At 39.7% G+C, this 20,514-nt stretch overlaps 1 protein-coding gene and 1 long non-coding RNA gene across 2 annotated transcripts in view; one reads left to right on the top strand and one right to left on the bottom strand.

Annotated features, from left to right (window-relative positions):
* Positions 1-7,251: 7,251 nt before the first annotated feature.
* Positions 7,252-10,220, bottom strand: LOC311037713. Its single transcript, XR_014599997.1, has 3 exons — positions 9,461-10,220; positions 8,119-8,345; positions 7,252-7,897 (listed from the first exon to the last, which is right to left on the bottom strand). It is a non-coding gene; the product is annotated as an uncharacterized lncRNA (long non-coding RNA).
* A 3,991-nt stretch (positions 10,221-14,211) lies between these two features.
* pcid2 (PCI domain containing 2) overlaps positions 14,212-20,514 on the top strand; it is a 22,289-nt gene continuing 15,986 nt past the window's right edge. Inside the window, exons 1-3 of the mRNA XM_084046651.1 lie at positions 14,212-14,339; positions 17,427-17,491; positions 19,200-19,289. Coding sequence (XP_083902777.1) covers positions 17,456-17,491; positions 19,200-19,289 — 126 coding nt within the window. The 5' untranslated portion in view covers positions 14,212-14,339; positions 17,427-17,455. The remainder of the gene's footprint in view (positions 14,340-17,426; positions 17,492-19,199; positions 19,290-20,514) is intronic.

The following is a 20,514-nucleotide window of genomic DNA, read 5'->3' as shown; positions in this document are numbered from 1 at the left end:
AATTATCGATCATTCATATGCATTATTATACAAAGTTACGGATAGGGAGGGGGCGGAGCCGAGTCTCCATCCCCTCGCTACGCGCCATCTTGGTGAGGTCGTAACGTCACGCTTTGATATCGCCGCAAAGCAATCTTCCAATCACTCTGCTGCTCCGTCCAGCTCCATTCATATTATCTCGGTGTTCAGACCCACGCTCACTGGTAAGTTGATGAAATTACTTTATTTATTTTTTGCAACACTGGCCAGGCAAGGCAGAGGGACGACAGCTGCAGCGTTATAAAGAGAAACAATAGTTTTATTTTATGTAAATCGGCTTTAGTGCTTATCTTAAGAAATATAGCCCATAGAGGAGAATAGTAGACCAGGGGTCTTCAATGTTTTCCAGGCCAAGGACCTCTTAAGAGATGAAGCAGGGACCCCCTCACTGCATATTGTATAAAATTGTGTTGCACGTTAAACATGTGTTGGATTCATGTTAAGTTGTGCATTGTGAGCTTGTAGATCTGCTATTTTCTGCTAATGTTCCCCTCAGAATAGGGATGCTAGGGTTGAAGTGGTTAATGTAACGCAAAGATTTGGGCCCCTCTGTAGTAACACTGAGGATCCCCTAGGGATCCCGGACCCCCTCTTGAAGACCCCTGGTCATGGCCTGTTCCCCAACTGCAACTGCTTCTCAATAGTCTAAGACTATTGAGAATGTTTTTTTGTAACCAGTGATGGTTACAAAAATACTCGTTTTCAGTTTGCTTTGTTTTGTTACATATATCTAGTCTAGCAGCCAGGATGATTATGCTCAACCTGTAATGTACATTTTTGTGAGTAGTGAGAACATTTAATCAAATATGAAGACAGAGAAGTTTGGTTCATGTGTGCACTACTGCAGTTCTTACTATTGACAGTAATGTGTTTAGTATGATAATTGTAAAGAAAATAAAGCTGTATTATGTTATTAGTGAGGTAGAGGCGCTTCATTGTGACCAGCACTCAACAATACACACCTGAAAGGCAGATATTTGTGAGGGGCTTGTATATGTGAGCTTACAGTAGGTTTGCATTATTATTTGATTTTCTGTACAATGATACTGTGTTTATTTTACATTATCGAACCTTTCTTTGTTTTCCAGTACGATCGAGGACTCAAACTCTGGCTGCCTGCCTCTCCAAGACCCCATCTACTGCTGAGAGGAAGGAGTTTGTGCTGGAGTTTTACTAAGACTGGTTGAGGCAGATATTCCCCTTGAGAAAGCTCCCACACTGGCTGCAAAGCAGGGAGGATCCCTTCCAGCTCTGTCCCACTTCCGCTCAGACTACCTGCTAGAGCTGTTACCTCAGTATGTGGAGGATATCAAGAGTGCGGTGGAGTGAAAGGCCATCTATGTTTTATTAGATGAGACAACAGATGCCTGTGGTCGCTGTGTCCTCGGAATTCTTCTGCAACCCGTTGGCGAGCCATCTCTGACATCAGATATTGTGTTCCTTGAGAGAGTCAACTTCAACACTGTGTCACAGGCAGTCATCTCTTGCCTCAACAGCTACAACATCAACCTCAGTGACGTGTGGGCTTTTGTCACAGACTCAGCAAGCTACATGAAGAAAGCCTTCAACATCATTCTTCATGGCCTGTTCCCCAACTCCAGACACATCACATGTCTGGCACATCTCCTCAACAGGAGACATCCAACCCTTCTGCTGCCACTATCCATGGTCAACTTGACAACCTCTACATGTTTGAATACGGCTGCAGTGCAGGGGCTGAAGACTGGCATCCTGGGACCAAAGAGCAGCTGGGGGAGCTGGATGAGAATGAGCATGATGCCTACTCTCAGCTCTTCCAGAAGACCATGGCTAACTGCTCTGCAAAGCTGCAGGCTGTGATGGAGAGACACCCCAGCATGGATCTCTTCAAAGCCCTCCCAGTGTTTTACCAAGCAATTGGCTGGTCTAAGAAAGAACATTCAGGACTATGTCCAGGTGGCCCCTGCCCTTACCCTTGTGTCAGCTGAGGAATGACATCGTTACGTCCACATGGACTAGAGTGATGCTGAGTATGTCAGTCCTGTGGAGTGGTGGGCTGCCAGGGAGGACAGAATGCCCACTCTTGCCCCACTAGCATCATTGTACCTCCATCACCCCGCTACCTCAGTGGATGTTGAGTCTTTTCTCACATTACACTATGCTGCTTACACAGTACCGACGGAGCCTGACTGAACACAACATTACAATGATGCTTATTGCCAAATTCAACTGTCGGCAGAATAACCCCCACTGACTGACTGAAAGCCAGAGGCTGGCTATCTGGCTGGCTGGCTGACTGACTGCCTGACTGAAAGCCACAGACTGACTGACTGACTGACTCAGAATGCCTGGCTGAAAGCCTCAGGCTGACTGACTGACTGACTGACTGACTGACTGACTGCTGACTGACTGACTCACTCACGCTTTAATGGTTGTTAAATGTTGCCTTGTCTTGTATAGAATGTTAAAGTTGTTCTTTTCAAATGCATAGACTTGCAGAAAAAAACAATCATCTGTTCAATGATTATTTAATGTTCCGGAAGTGCTTTGTATCCTCTCTTGAACAAGCACTATATCTGTTGTATGTATTTGTTCCAAATTTATTTATTGAACAAATTAATTAATGTATGTTTAACGATTATGTAAAATGTTCTTTTTTCCCCTCCTTTTAATTAAAAAAAAGAAAATCCAGCATCCATATTCTGGGGATAACATTAGCCAAAAATAGCAGATCTACAAGCTCACAACGTGTCACAATGCGGCGCGATGTGAGCTTGTAGATCGGCTATTTTTATGAGAGAGAATTCGTGTAAAGGAAAGTACAGTTGCAACTCAGGTCTATTTGTCTTAGAATAGAGAGTGTAAGTAGTTAAAGTAAACTGTTCCTTTCCAATGTACAGACTTGCATACATACAGAAAAAACAAACATCTGTGGTTTAATTATAAATTATTTTTATTTAAATTGTTCTAAAAAAATATCAGTTCTCGCATTTGCACTATACTTATTTATGTATTTATTACATTATTTAGAGAATGAATTTATGTATGTTCATGTTGGACCCATTGGTAAATTATTGTTTTCTTAGATTAATGTTTAATCTACCTGTTCCCAATGCATTTCAGTGGCAAATTTACATTTTATTGCACATTTGTTATTTGAATTGAATATGTACTAAAGAATGTTCATGAAGGAGTGAATTAGTATTGAATAAAAAATGACAAAATCAAAGGTTTGACTAATGGATCTTACTTTGTGGTACTTTAAGATTTATTTAGCATGTTTAGGGTTGTTATTCTTGCTCCAAACACATTGATTATAGTACTGGATAACTGTCTAAAACCTTAAAAAGTCACCCCGCAGAATCCCACAGATTTTCCTCCTGAATCACCACTGAAAAACAGAAAAAAAACTGCAGATTCCGTTTGGGTTTACTGATCAGATCTTCAGGAGTCAGCAGGTGGCGTGTCCACAGCGAACAGTGGCTGAGAGAATGCGATAATGGTGTCATTTTTCAGTACAGTGTAATATATATATGTATAGTTATACATTGAGTACTGTTACGGCCCTATGTGGCCTCATATTGTGTTTTTAACCCTCTGAGTGTTTTCAGTGCCCTACTTGGTAATGGAGGGTGGAGTAGAGATTGGAGGAGTGGCGTGGTGTCTGGAGACACACCTGGGCCTCATTCCTCATCATCATCATAACCTTTATTTCAGCTCGGAGTACAGTTGAGGGGCAGGCCCTCATTTTCAATGTAGCCGAGAAACAGAACACAGTAATCAACAACAGGAATAGACATTCACATACAGCAACATAAGATGCATGAATCAGAATACAGAAATCACTCAAAAAAAACTAAAATACTCAAAGAACTAGAACAGATCTACCAAAATTAAATTAAATAAAGCAGTTACAATCCTGAACAAAATTGTTGGAAGTCATTTCCCTGAAATGACCTAAAGATGGAAGTGATTTGATTTTCAAGGGCCTCTGGAGCTCATTCCAGGCAGATGGAGCACTGACAGAAAATGCTGTCTTGCCTAACTCTGTCTGTGCAAAAAGAACCTTGAGTGTCAGGAGATCAGTTGAGCGGGTCTGGTATGTAATAGGGTTCTGATCCAACATAGAACAAATATAAGGGGGCAGCATTCCTGAGATGGCTTTAGAAATAAATACAGTGTACAATGATGGGTACCATAGCTGTCACCAGTGACCCATCTTAGGGCAGAATGGTACACAGTGTCGAGGCGCTTTAAAATTGATGGAGTAGCAGTTCTATAGATAATGTCTCCATACTAATTGTTTTCCTACTGGATGCAGGAAAGCAAGATTTATTTCTATAGAGACAAGGTTTTCAATGTGAAATTTAAAACACAATTTCTCATCTAGCCAGATGCCAAGGTAATTGTATTCCGTGGCCCTTTCTATTGTAGCACCACTTGAAGAGGTTATGACTATATTACTAAGGTTGGTGGTTTTAGCCCTAGTAAACAGCATGAATTTAGTTTTGCTTGCATTTAAAACCAGTCTAAGCTCAACCAGGGCAACCTGAAGAGCATTAAAAGCAAGCTGCAGCTTCCTCAATCAGCCCAGACAGCATAAAAGCCTGGGAGAAGCTCCTCATCAGCCTTTTTACCATCCGTCACCTCCATGTGCTGAACCCTTTCTGTTAGTTAGCTGGTGTTTGCTACTGTAGGTCTATAGGCTGTGTGCCATACCTTTTTCCTGCTTAGTGCGTAAGTAGGTAACTTTATTTACTTAGTGTTTAAAGTATAGACTATTCTTAGATAGGAAACGTAATCATATTCCAAACCTTTTTCCTGAGTATAATAGAGAAGGGAAGCTTGTAGGGATGTGCCGCCATTTATTTTGTTCCCCCTTTTGACCCTGTTTTGTTTAGTTAGGGAGCCTATACTGTAACTTTGTTTTGGTGGAGTTTAGGTTGTTTTCTTTTCAGGTAGGGTTGGGGTATTTTGGCTTTGGCCACCCTGAAGTTTGTTGCTTTCCCTGATCTGCTTAATTATCCATTGTAAACTTAAGGTTGATCCTAATATTAATGTACACTTTTTCGTTACCTGTGTATGTGTTACTCCTTAGCCTCTAGACACCTTATAAGGTCGTAACAAGTACACAGTAGCTAGGCACACATCTGTTTCTGGATCGCTGGAAGAGGAATCGGGTATAGGAAGGGTACAGGATATTCACACCAACTGGGTTTAAATGGTTGAGAATGCGATAATCATGATTTATGTGTCATGCCATGAGTATTACAGTATAATAGTACATGATGTATTCTAAATTATATAACGAACAAATAAAGGGTTGAAATTAAAGAGCTAAGATACAGTATTATGAACAGTATAAACTGGTAGAAATGTGTTAATATGTATTGTAGGCCTATACTGTTTGGACTAGTATGGATGGTGCCATAGTGAAATATAAATGCCAAGACATACAGTAGGCTAGGACGCCTGAAGGTACAATATTAATAATGTACACATTCTAGACAGCAATATCTATAGTGTTAATGTCTTTGTTTGTACAACATATACCCAGTGGTGGAAAAAGTACTCAAATGTTTTACTTAAGTAAAAGTATCAATACTGCAATGTAGAAATACTCTGTTACAAGTAAAGGTCCGCAATTCAAAAGTATAAAAGTATTGGCATCAAAATGTACTTAAAATACCAAAAGTAAAAGTACTGGAATGTCCCATTTCAAGTTTTCAAATGTATAAACATCTTTTGAAAATAGCAGATCTACAAGCTCACAATGCGTCACATCGGAAGCATTGTAAGCTTGTAGATCGGCTATTTTCAAATGGCCAAAATGTATATAGGGCTGAAGTGGTTAATGTATGTTCAGTAATAATAATCAAAATCTACAAAGTACTAGTAACTAAAGTTTTCAAATAATTGTAGTGGAGTAAAAGTACACTATTTACCTCTGAGATGTAGTGGAGTAGAAGTAAAAGTATTGGAAATTGGAAATATTCAAGTAAAGTAGAAATACCTCAAAAGTGCACTTAATTACAGTACTTGAGTACATGTACTTAGTTACTTTCCATCAATTCAAGTCTCCATGGGGTGACTAATCCATAGAAAAGGTCATTTTGGGGGTGAAATATCCCAAACACACAAAGTGAATGTTACAGATTAACAGCTGTAGGTATATGTACACACTGTATACCTCCGACTGTACAATACATAACATTTACAGTACACCAGTTTAGTGTTCATACTGTTCTGTATATGTCACATTCATACCTACGCTTACAGTTCATTCTATTTATATATTATACCAGGGGTCTTCAAGGTGTTTCAGACGAAGGACCCCATAGCTGAGAGATGATCAGAGATCCCCACTACATATTGTATACAATTGTGTGGCAGATTCAAACTTTTCATAGATTTCATAGTTAGCTTCATAGGTTTGACAGCACTATATTGGATCCATGTTCATTTGTATTTTCAGACATTTAATCACTTAAACCATAAACTTGACCTTTCACTTGGTCTGCCCCCCCCCCCCCATCTACACCAAACCTCATTGCCTATAAATAGCAGATCTACAAGCTTGTAGATCGGCTATTTTCCCTAAAGTTCCCTCCAGAATACACAAAGATTAGGCGGCCCCCTGTTACTCTGAGGATCCCTAGGGGTCCCTGACCCCCTGTTGAAGAGCCCTGTATTATACATACACTAATTGTTCTCAACGTGGGGTTCAGGGACCCCCCAGGGGTCCTTAATATATACGTAGCATCAACATCTGTTTTAAGCACCTCCCTGTACATTGGCTATTTGAAATATAACCAAACTCCATGCTCCTCGTCTGAGTCGTCTCAATGTGATGTGTTGTGAGCTTGTAGATCGGCTATTTTCAGAAGAATTTGAATGTTTTTGAAACATTTTACAACACAAACATAGTATGGGGGTCCCTGGGACAAAATATTTTCAGATGGGGCTAATACATATTAATTTGGGGGTCCTTGACATGGAAAAGTATGAGAACCATTGCATTGATTATAGTGATAACACATGATTCTCTTGTTCTCAGCCACTTTCTCAGTAAGAAGAATCTCCTGCAGTGTCTTCCTCCTTGGACATGACACACTGTAACTCAGCTGTAGATGCGAAACTGCATTTTGTTGTCTCAGTAGTGCTTGTACTCTGTGCAGTGACAATAAAGTTGAAACTAAATCTAATCTAAACATCACTCATAAAAACAACTGCTTAATTTAAGCCAAGTAGGACATTTATCAATAGTAGGCTACAGATTACAGAATATGCAAGGCAAATAATGGCATTCAATAAAACATTTTATTCACAATTTAAGTGCAAGCTCTTGAAGTCATCTCTTTTAAGAGCTTGAATCCTCTTCACGAGGCTACTACTGCACAAAGATTAGTACATTTTTCGTTTTGGTGAAGCACATTAAAATAGTAGATATGTAGAGATATACAGTATGTATGTATAGAGAGTTCACAATATAGTAGTATAATATAGCATATAGTAAAGTATAATATTAGTTTAGATTAATATAGCTGTTTTTCCCCCTTTTGTAAAGGCTAGTGTGACTAATCATGCCATGACAGATCCTACACTATCTGCAATGTTGAATCCTCTGCCAACCAGTACAGTACACAGTCTCCAGGAAAATCTGATGGACGCTGGTGGTGACGCTGATCAAACTGCTGGGCTTTTGAGCAGTAGGCACGGCTCTGTTGGTGGCCAGCGTCATGCTGCCTTGCCTGGAGTGACTCTTCTTGTAGCGAGGGTCCTGCTGCTACACGCTGTGTTGGGAGCTGCCTGGAGTGCAGATGGTCTTAGACTCCTTGGAGGTGTTTCAGGTTATTACTTGCAGATGGGTCAAAAACACCTGAGAATAAAATAAACAGGGAATATTACTGTGATAGTACAGACCGGTAGGATATCATTTAACTTTTAGATCATTTTCTTCTGCTTAAATAAGAGAACACTGCATGCTTCAATCAAATAATACATAAAGCATTGTCATTATCTAGTTAAAATGCTGTGGTTTCACTGACCCTGGTTCTAATGAATTAGAACAATATGCTCAATTTAAAATACACAACTCACGTTACCACGCTTTGACTCAGTCGCTGAAGTGGGCCACAAGCACCTAGAGTAAGGTTCTACTGTGTCTTTCCTCTGGACTCTTGCAGCGCAGCACCTACACGGGACCAGACCTCACACAGTCCAGACTTGCAGTCACAGTGTGCGTCAAGCACCGCCCCAGTGTGCTGTGCTCTGGGGCCATGATCCAGGGAGAGATTGGCTTCTCCCTCGGTTGCTGAGTGCAGCACCTGAGAATAGAGTAAACAGTGATATTACTGTGATAGAACAGACCGCTAGGGTATTATTGTCTTCAGCTTACATAGGACAACACTGCATGCGTGCAACAAAAAAATCAAATAATATCTAAAGCAGAGGTCTTCAACAGGGGGTCCGGGACCCCTAGGGGGTCCTCAGAGTTACTACAGGGGGTCCGCCAAATCTTTGTGTGATTTTTACATAAACCACTTCAACCAAGTATCCCTATTCTGAGAGGAACTTTAGCCAAAGGCGTTGTGCGTTTGTAGATCTGCTATCTTCGGCAAAGTGGTTTAGTATAGCGGGGAAAAAGAGCAGGCTAAGTACAGAGTGAAAGGTCAGGTATAAGTGTTGTTTAAGTGCATGATTAAATGTTTGGAAATACACATTAACATGAATCCAACATGATAGTGCTGTGGAACAAGTCTATGAAGCTGCCTATGAAATCTATGAAAAAATAAATATTCTATACAATATAATGGGGGTCCCTGCTTTATCTCGCTCTCAGCCAAGGGGTCCTTGGCCTGAAAACGTTGAAGACCCCTGATCGTAATTGTAATTATATCTAGTTAGAATGCTGTGGTGTTACCGACCCTGGTTGTGGTACATTTTGACCCAGTCTTGTAAGACCCTGCTTGTAAGACCAGCCACTGACTGTATGAAAAGTGCTGGGTAACCAGGCTAGTACTTTTTACTTGTGTTTTTCCCCCTATGAAACTCTCAAAGAACAAAGCTTGACTATCTGCATGCCAGCCACAATGGACAGACTCGACTTTCATGAATTATTTTGGGTCATTAATAAGGCCCATATTTGGGCTTTGTTTACGTCTGACTTCTTTTGGGCACACAGTAGCTTAGTCCAGCGTTAGAGTTCTCTCTAAGTTAGAGAGAACTCACTAACGCCAGGGCTAAAAAAGCTTAGCCTTGGATCAAGACTATATATTAGTTGTATTTGATCAAGTCTGACTCAGATAAAATAAATCTACGATAGTCTTGATCCAAGGCTAACAGTAGCCACGCTAACACACAGACTTGCACAGCACTTCTACAGTTCACCAACATTACCTGTCAAACGATAAAACAAAATAATAAAAACAAACTTACTTACCCTTGCACAAATAAGATTGAGCCTCAAGGCTGTTGTAGGCCATCAACTGGTCCATAGTGTAGTAGGCACTGCGTGTAAACACTAAATAATAATCATACAATATCCGGATAATGTATGGCCCGGCGGATAAAGATCCTTATTGACACTAAACTCACTCGTAACAAGCTTATACGGATCGATACCGATAAATGTAATCTTCTCCTCGTATTGTTTCCTCTTAATCTGCGTAAAATGTTCTAGCAGTGACTAGCTAAAGTAGCTGCTATGTGTTTGTTTACAGTGTTACACTTAGCCGGAGCTAACACGGTGCTGCTGGACCGAACCGGACCTCACCAAGATGGCGCGTAGGGAGGGGGTGGAGTCTCGGCTCCGCCCCCTCCCTATCCGTAACTTTGTATAATAATGCATATGAATGATCGATAATTAAAAAACAGTTAATTTTCCGTTTTCCATTCATGTAGATGAAAGGCTAAAATTGAAAATCAAGCCAATTTTCGATTTTTGATTTTTGATTTCACATTGAATAATAGACTGAACGCAAGATACGGGCTTGTAAAGTAATACTTGATATCTTGGCAAAAATTGTGTTTAACAAAAAAATTAAATTAAAAAACGGGTCAATTTCCGTTTTCCATTCATGAGATGAAGCCAATTTCTTATTTTCGATTTTGGGACTTAAGAACGGATATAAACTGAACGGACAATTTCCGATTTTCGATTTTGGGATTTGAGAACGGATATCAATTGAACGCTACGTACACGGATTCAGGTCTCCGCCAGGTCAGGTAGGTTCGGAATTTTCCAATCAGGATGGAAAATGAAAAATCGGACAGATCTGTCTTGATCACTTGACTATAGAGATAATGTGTACCAATGTGTGTGATGCTTTGGCACAATTTGTGGGTGTAATATATTTTAAAAAGGTAGTGCGAATGTGTGTGGAAAGTTTCACCGCAATCGGACACTGCGTTCATGACTTGCAGCATTTTGTTCAAAACGGGCCACTCCTGCAAAATGTAGATGTCAATCTTAGCCAATCAGGATGGAATATGAAAAATCAAACAGAATTGATTGATGTACTTTATTTAGTAAGACATGAGAACAGTACATGACAGTACATAACAGTACATGGAAGTACAAATTCGCAATACAAGGTCTACTAAACTGGATAGCTCATTAAGCACTTAGCTTGTTTAAGATGAGATCCCCACGCACACAAATCATGAAGAACCCGTCTTCATCACACGACTATAGAGATCATGTGTACCGATTTGCATGAAATTTCGATAAAGTCTGAAGGAGTAATATAAAAAACATGTTTTACATAAGTCGGCCTTCTGGTGGCGCTATAAAAGGCAAATGTGAAAAAGGTACTGCAAAGGTTTTTCCTTGGCCTCTAGGGAGTGCGCATACAACGTTTTACACAGAACGGTGCAGTTATAGGTAAAAAACATGAATCGGCCTGTTATAGCGCCACCATGAGACTGATTTGAACATTTTCAAGTGCATTTCTTCCTCGGCCTAGTGGGAATGTGCGTGCAAAATTTTATGGAAATCGCATGCTGTGTTCATGATTTGAGGCATTTTGTTCACAACGGAGCACTCCTGCAAACTTTGGAAGCCAATCGCAAACTTTGGATGCCAATCTCCAGCCAGTCAGGATGGAAAGTCAGGATGGAATATGAAAAAAGGACGGACGGACGGACGGACGGACGGACGGACGGACGGACGGACAGGGTGCAAAACATACTCTCTCCGCCATGCCTTTCGGCCTGGCGGAGACAACAAGTTCAATATTCAATATAATATGCAGTTCAATATTATACAACTGCTGCAAGTAAAGTATGTTTTGAATGTTGAAAGTGTCATTCAACAAGCATATAGAATTGTGACATACATTAACTTTTCTAGTCTGTACTGACTGACTACATGACTACAGTACAAATCAATCAGACTGCAGTTGATTCAGAATGCTTATGTTTTAAGTCCTTAGTAATACCAAGACAGTGGAGCATATCACTCCAGTTCTTACATCTTTACACTGGCTTTACCCTGAACTGAAATCTCATTAATCATCACCATCATCATCATCATCATCATCATCATCATCATCATCATCATACGATATCATACTTTACAATGTAACTTTATTATCCGCTCTCACTGAAATGTGTCTTGCGACCCAGCAGCCAAGTATGCAACACATGATTCACACATTTAAGGGATGTCCACAGTGCAGTCCAGCACATTGGCTGGATTCAGCTCTGAGTGGTAATTAGTCTATGTATTGAGCTAAAATATTTGTCACGCTCAAGCGAGTGGCAGCTAACTACTATAACTTGAACCTGTATCCCTTTTTGTCTCATATATATATTTTAAAAAAAGGATTGAGCTGGATGAAGAGGTGAGTTGTAACCTGCACATTAGTTTCTCTCTACAGGTTAGATTGTCAGCAGGAATTAGTATGTCCAAGAGCAAGAGGGTGAATGAGGTGAGTTTTATGATTAAAAGAAAAGTTCAAAATGTTTTGATTATCAAACAGCCAACTCCTATCTGACCTCTCTTCATTCATTCTATGTGTTGAGTGATCCAGTATTACACTAGAGGCAGGTGGGGCTGTTTAAGTCTCACAGCAACATAAACTCAATTAGATAGAGCTGATCTGCTGAAAAGCCTCATGTCTGCCTCTCTGTTGGTGATTAATGATCTGATTCCTCTACTGGGTTGATGTAACAGCCTGTCTCTGTGCGTGCGTGCGTGCGTGCGTGCGTGCGTGCGTGCGAGAAAGAGGGTATTATAATAATAATAATAATAGTATTTCTGCAGAGAGAGGTGATTATATTATTGTTTTATCCCTTTGACTTTGCATAATGCATAGTAATGTGTGCATCATGCTGCAGTGCACACACTCATATAAGAACTTATTATCTGACAGAAAGAGAGAAGAGACTCTCCTCACCTCTTCTCTGTAACCAATAAAACAACTCTGAATGTAAAATTGTGGGCATACAATTCTATGGGTTCTGAATACCAGTGATTTAGGACAGTGTTTATCAACCTTTTTGGTGCCAAGGCACACCTGGCATAGCCAAAATATCCCAGGGCACACCTAGAATTTAGCGTCTTCTGGCCCTGGGTGCATCTCTTCTTTGCTGGTGGAGCTCTCATCATCTTGTAGTAATAATACTGCCAAAGCATGTACCCTGTGCCCCTTTTATACAGTACCAGGTAGGACAACATATTTGCATTCCTATGGGTGATGGTCGCTACACTGAATGGACTCGGGCATGGCTGTGTGTGAAACGGATGATGGCCGTATCGATTGACGAACGATCACCACTATTGTTCTCGAGGGGCTGGGTTCACACTTTCTTCAAACGGCGCGGCACACCTCAGCAGTACTCGCGGCCAAAAATTGGGCCCTTTGCCAGTGTTGATAAACACTGATTTAGGATATTTGGTGTAGCGGGGTGAGGGGGGGGGCATCGTCTTTATCTACTGGGTGACACAACACTCATAGCGAGGGAGAGAGAAAACAAACTGAACATTAAGACTCATGAAATGATATTCATTTAAAATTCAATAATCTTTAATCAGATATAAAAAAAGGAAAAGAAAAAAAAACCCTGCATGCATCCACGGTGAAAACAAACTGGAAGATGACTACTAATGCAGAAAGAGCCATGTCTAATGAGAATAGTCTGTCTGTCTGTCTGTCTGTCTGTCTGTCTGCGTGCGTGCGTGCGTGCGTGCGTGCGTGCGTGCGTGTGTGTCTGTCTGTCTGTCTAGCAGTGGTGTAAAGTAACTAAGTACATTTACAATAAGTACTGTACTTGAGTACAATTTTGAGGTATTTGTACTTTACTTGAGTATTTCCAATTTCCAATACTTTTACTTCTACTCCACTACATCTCAGAGGCAAATATTGTACTTTCACTCCACTACAATTATTTGAAAACTTTAGTTACTTTTCAGATATAAATGATGATATCATGAAACATACATTAACCACTTTAAACCTATTTTATACCTAGGCTATTTGAAAATAGCTGATCTACAAGCTCACAACGCGTCGCATCGCCAAGCGTTGCGAGGCGTTGTGAGCTTGTAGATCGGCTATTTTCACAAATTTTGCCTCTTTCTTATATTATTTGACAATTTGTCCAATGATAGAACAGTTTTTATAGAATAGTATGTTGGTTACCTTTGATGCAGTAATGGTCTTTTCCTTTTCTTTCTTTTCTTTTTTTTTGGTAATTAAAATAGTCTTAAAAGTCCTTAAATTGTCACTTCATTGTCATCTGGGGACCCCCCCAAAATCATGTTGGGACCCCCCTGGGGGTCCTGATCCACATGTTGAGAACCACTGGCCTAGTTGCTTCTTTTGGGCTTGTTTTCCTAGAACTGGGCACCCTGGGCAAGACCTGGGATGTTGGTTGTCTAGGAAGTTGACAACCGGAAATGGTTGAATTTGGCGGAAGTACAGCCCAAGGAAATGACGTTGATGCTTTACAAATCTGTTAACATTCTCCGTCAATGAAACGAGTGTTGTGATTGGTCAAAAAATATCATTTCCGGGGGAAACGGAAATCCTGTCCACTCGACTTCCTAGACACTCGCTGCTTTAGGTCGTGACCAGCTGGTGACCAGGCTCTTCTTTTCGCAGATAAGTGAGGCTGGGACCGAGGTTAAGAACTGGGTGCTTACTCCTCTCACAAAATATGGCAACACTGCGTCTGACCTCGACAACCCGGATGTAGTTCCTGATACGGAAGTCAACAACGACACAACGTCGCGGCATTACGATTTGTTAAGAACTACAAACTGAACTACAAACTGCACGAGGGACCAAAATAAGTGATCTATAATCAATCACATGGTATTTAAAACTCTTTAAATCGCTTCACTAACGTGTGTGTTCAGTATGGATCCGCAGAGGGATTTAGAGGACAGAAGAACCGCTCAGTTTGTACATAAATGAATGGAAACTAAACCGTTAGCCATGTAGCTAACGGCTAACCTTAATTTAATATCATTGTGTTTGTTTTAATATTTCATTTCAATCAGTCAACACCGCACAGCTGGGCTCGTTTTATTTTTAAAGCTGCAACCCATAACTTCTATTTTAATGAATAAAGCGTCATTTATTTAGTCTATGTTTAAGAATGATTATATATTATTGAAGAATACATGTTTATTATTGACTATTGATTATTGTTTCTCAACGTCGGGTCTGCGGACAACTAAGGGTCAAAATGGACCCTTACAGGTCTGTAACTCTGAGAGTGTACACATGGAACTAGCCTTAGATCAAGACTATCGTAGATGTATTTATGAGAGTCTTAGCGACCAACCCCCCCCCCCCCCCCCGTTTGCCCTGAAAATTCACCAGTAAAGCCCCTATTTCTCCGAACATGTACACGTGGAAAATATAAGGTTCTTACCCACTTGCCCCAAATGTTAACTAGCGGTACGGCGTGTTTGTGCAATGTATTAGTCCATATTATTCCATAAACAAGTGTTTTTATCCCGTCTGTGGCCGATTCTGTCGGAAGTTACCAAAGGGCGGTAGTGACTGGGCGCATCCGGTGAAAGCTGGAATTACACTCAATGTAAACCGGAAGTAAACGTGGGGGAAACAATGGCGTTCGGCCACAGACGTGATTAAAACACTTCTTTATTGAATAGTATGGACTAATACATAGCACAAACACGCCCTACCGCTAGTTAACATTTGGGGCAAGTGGGTAAGCACCTGATATTTTGAATTTGTACATGTTTATGGAGAAATACGGCCTTTACTGGTGAGATTCCAGGGAAAACGGGGGGGGGGGGGGGGGGGTCGCTAAGACTCTTGTAGATACACAGATCTACAAAATCTATAAAATACATCTATTCATCTATCTACTACATCTATCTACAACACGATAGTCTTGATCTAAGGCTAACATGGAACCAAATGCACCCCTACGGATCCATTTGGTTTAATTTGTACACTCAGAGTTAAAGCCATAGTCAGTGTAATGTAACTAACTTTTCCCTGAGTTTGCATAACAAGACAATATATACATTTTTTACCCATCATTTTCCTCTAGCAAGCGGTTAGCAGCCACTACAGTAGTGTGGTGCTGGTGTTCACCTATAGAAACACACTACAGTAGTGTGGTGCTGGTGTTTACCTATAGAAACACACTACAGTAGTGTGGTTGGTGGTGTTCACCTATAGAAACACACTACAGTAGTGTGGTGGTGTCAGGAGAGAGTACCCATTTATCAGCTTAATTGTCTCCGCCAGGCCAAAAGGCATGGCGAGAGTATGTTTTGCACCCTGTCTGTGTGTCCGTGTGTCATTCTGTCTGTGGACAGCAAATCTCCGGCACTGCTGGCTCGATCGCAGCAAAACTGTGCACACTCCCTGGATGCCAATTCAGAACCTCTGCCCCAAATATTTCACATGGGCTTGTTATAGCGCCTACTGTTTGCAAAACAAACATCACGCAAATCGGTACACAGTATCTCTATAGTCATTAAACGAAACTGGTGTTTCAGATTTTTCATATTCCATCCTGATTGGCTAAAAATGGCTTCCAAAGTGCTCTGTTTTGAACAAAATGCCTCAAATCATGAACACAGCATGAAATGCCCCCCTTTCAACATTGCCATATTACAGCGCCACCAGGAGGCCGATTTTTGCTTCAGATGTTATCCAAATGTCCTGCAAATCGGTACACATGATCTCTATAGTCATTAAGGCTGCAACTAACGATTAATTTCATAATCGATGAATCGGTCGATTATCTTAACGATTAATCGATTAATCGGATTATCGCACTTATTAAGCAATTACCTTATAATTTTGATTTTAGGTTGTTTTAGGCATGTTCTATCTAACAATAAAGACAATACAGATGAATAATTAATTTAAAAGTACATGTTATACAATTTTGCTCAGCTGCTGATTAGGCTACTACCCATAAAATATATAAATACATATCAAAATAAATAAAAGTCACCTTATGGTAGCTTTTCTCTTCTTCTGACTGCTTCATTTGATTAAAAAAACACATATTTTAGGCTAAAGGGTAACAGTACAGGTAACAGTACTATACAAATGCAAATGTTTCATTAAAAAAAATGGGATACAGGATAGGTGGGCACTTAACGGTCTTAAGTAATGTAAAGTATACTTGATGTGAACATGCATGGTACATCATTATCAGACTTAATGTTATCCTTCAACTTTTTGTTTATGCCCCAAAACGACTGGATATATAGGTTTTGTATCAATTTGTAGTTTTGTAATATTAGACCTTAATTGTCGAATGTTTAAGCATATTCTAATCATGTATACTTTACTTTACATTTTGGATAAAATAGCCAATTTTACATTGAATTAATTATTATATTAATGATATTCCATTATCGATTAATCGATTATCGATTAATCGATTATCAAAATAGTTGGCAACTAATTTGATAATCGATTAATAATCGATTAATCAATTAGTTGTTGCAGCCTTAATAGTCATGTCATCAAGATGATCTGTTTGATTTTTCATGTTCCATCCTGATTGGCGAATTCCAAACATTGCTGGCCCACACTAACCCACCGGACCAGCCGGAGACCTGTGCTCCGAGGAGCACTTTTTCTAGTTTGTATAGTGTTCCAGCTCCAATTTTGTCTGCTCATTTCTGTGTGTCATTACTTCCAATTTCACTTGTTTAATCTGTATCCTGACTGAGTTCTCTATCCTGATTGGATAGATAAAATTGGTATCCCCCTGAATATGTATTTTCTGTTTAATAAAGAGCTGGAGAGACATAGAGACCCGTGTTACTGAACAAACACACATAGCAATGAGTACTATCTGAATATAGAGCTATTTAACACTTATTTTAACCAAAGAAAATCACTTATCCTACCTTTTAATTTAACATGATGTTAATGTGTTTATTATTATTGTAGGTTGGTGTGTGTTGACCTGCAGCCCAACGATGGCTCACATCACAATCAACCAGTACCTGCAACAGGTAACACCCCTTCTGTCTTTATGTATTATTGTATTTCACTTTAACACACTCCTGGGGTCATTTCAACGCCTGCTCTGACTTTAGTGTTTCACCCCAGACATTTATTGATTTGCTTGATTCAATATTTACATATTTGATATTAACTCATTGAGTGTCATTGACATGTTTCACGTGTTTTACCGCAATGGCGCAACGTGCCAATGACGTGTTTGACGTGTTTTTATTATTATTTATTTTTTTAAACGTTCAGAACCCAAGATATCATGATTTGAAGATTTGCTGCTCCATTCACTTCTTGTTTAACGTATTACTTAAAAAGGCTGTATCTCGGCTCCTGTGTACGTTTTGTGTTTTTGGCCCAGACATGTTATTTTCAAAGGCAGACAATTAATGTCAACTAGGTCGTGATGACCTCGTTGACATTTGTGAAACCACACAGTGCAACCCTCAGTGATTAGCAACCACCGGGGGATCGATCATACTGTAGACAAATATTCTGTGACTACTTCAAAAAGATTAGAAAATGTAAAAATTGCTGGCACAGTACCCACATATGTTTTTATTTATCTGGCACTGAATGAGTTAATTTGATCAGAAACGCCTCCCCCTCCATAAATAAAAAAACACATCACTTGGATGCACCTGGGACGTATCATCATCGTGTTGTAGCCTGGGGTCGACGGGTGTTTTGGGTCTCGCAACATACACCCTCGCCCAGGTGACCCAGCCGGGTTTGATCAAGCCCCGACTTACGTCCCAGTAGCTACCCACCGTCAGTCCTCTTAGGGAAAGACAGGGCCCCTCAGTCCGCCTATCCGGAACAACTCTGCCGGGACCGGGGGACTCCCTATATAAACCCACTATAACTTCAGTTCAAACTCCATTTTAACCATTTTAGACTCATTGAAAAACACCCGTCCGTGCTTCTGGTGACTCAGAGGAGATGACACCAAGGAGACAGTATCACACAACACGTTCCGATGTTCATTAAAGAAATACTTAACCCATTTTCTATTATTAAAATACAGAAAAGAGCTATTAGAATGATAAACAGAGCAAGTTACCTTGAACCAACAAATCCATTATTCATAAAGTCCAGCACATTAAAATGTGTAGATATGGTGTATATAAAAACCTTGGAAATTGTTTTTCGTGCTAAGTGTAAAAGTCTACCAGTTTGTATTCAATGTCTTTTTGAACCAAGAAAAGGAAAGTATAATTTAAGAGGTTTATGTATTTTTAAAACGCGTAAAAAAGCAAGAACTAATGTTAAAGCTAGATGTGTTTCAAATGTTGGGAGTTAAACTATGGAATAGCCTTCGTGATGGGTTTAAGTTGTGTACATCTCAGGGGAAATTTAAAAAAGCCTTAAAAAGTCTATTCAGGAGTACAGTTTTGAGTAAAACATATTCATTATTTTATTTTTTTTGGCAGTATATTTTAAGATTGTTTTAATATTAAAATATATTTAGTTTTTAAGTATTGTAAAGGATAGGCAATGAATAAGCATTTTGCTTCAGCCTATTCCTTTTTCGGTCATTGATTTTGTGTGTGAGCTGACTTTAATTTTTTTTTTTTAAAGTCCCACAATTGTTTTGATCTGTTGTGAAAGAAAAAGACCGAAATAAACCATTCATTCATTCATTCATTCATTTTCAACCTTTAATTCATATAATTGCATAATTCTGTGGTTTCACCGTGTTTTCAGATCTATGAGGCCATTGACAACAGAGACGGTTCGGTGTGTGCTGAACTTTTGTCCTTCAAACATCCACATGTAGCTAACCCCCGCCTGCAGGTAAACCCCAAACTGTTATTCAAACATCCCAGAGTTAACCCATTCACTGAATATTGAACATTTGTGCAAATCTTTGAATATATATATATATTTTTTAGGGCTGGGACTCGATTAAAAAAAATAATCTAATTAATTAGAGGCTTTGTAATTAATTAATCGCAATTAATCGCATTTTAATCGCATATCAATATTTGACCTGAGAACAGTGAAAAGCAATTTTTTCAAATGGATTTTGGCATACGTCTTTAAGTACCTGTACTCAAGAACTGTACTTAAGTACAATTTTGAGGTATTTGCATTGACTTGAGTATTTCCAATTTCTAATACTTTTACTTCTACTCCAGTAACTGGAGTTTACTTTTACTCCACTACAATTATTTGAAAACTTTAGTTACTAGTTACTTTGTAGATTTCGATTATTATTATAAAACATTACAGTAGCCATGTGAAACTAGCAGATCTACAAGCGCAAGGCATTGTGAGCTTGTAGATCAGCTATTTTCCACCACTGGAGGCTGGTAGAGTGTTTTATAGTAGATTCATTAATTATTATGAATAAAAATCGCACGCATGTGATCCGCACCGCATCGTGGAACCCCCCCACCAGCGCACCGCCGCCCCCCCCCCCCCCCCTAAACGGGACAAACGCGCGCGTAGGCGGGGGCTTCCATTACAGATTCTGACTTGCCCAGGCAACATTATCAAGCAGGCATCATGTTTTCATGCACTGTGCTGGCTGCAGTAGACTTTGTTGTTGTCTGTCATGCCTGAGAAGTGAGAATTACCGTCTGTTGGTGCGCTGCTATAAACGGTCCGTCTGAAACTCGTCCAGTGAGAAACGTTCCGCGGTGCAAAAATAGGTGCGATTAAAATGCGTTAATTTTTTTAACGCGATAATTTTTCTGTAATTAATTGATCTAAATTATCGCGATAAAGTCCCGGCCCTAATATTTTTTTAAAGGGTAACTCAAATGTTTGCTTCTGGGCGGTCCCTGGAACAAAATATTTTAAGATGGAGGTCAGCGGCCAAATACATATCATTTTGGGGGTCCTTGACATGATTTTTTTTTTAGAACCACTGATATAGAAACTTTTTCAAAAAAACTGTAGGATTTAGAAGACATTTGTAGAATCCCCAGAAGCAAAGATTTGAGTTACAAATGTTTGCCTTAAAAATATATATATATTCAAAGATTTGTGCAAATCTTCCCACCATTAAAAAGAA

Source organism: Gymnoscopelus microlampas (assembly GCF_963454915.1).
Source record: "Gymnoscopelus microlampas genome assembly, chromosome: 21".
In the NCBI taxonomy this organism is placed as follows: Eukaryota; Metazoa; Chordata; class Actinopteri; order Myctophiformes; family Myctophidae; genus Gymnoscopelus; species Gymnoscopelus microlampas.
Note: the sequence above shows the minus strand (reverse complement) of the source record. Positions and strands in the feature narration are given on the sequence as shown.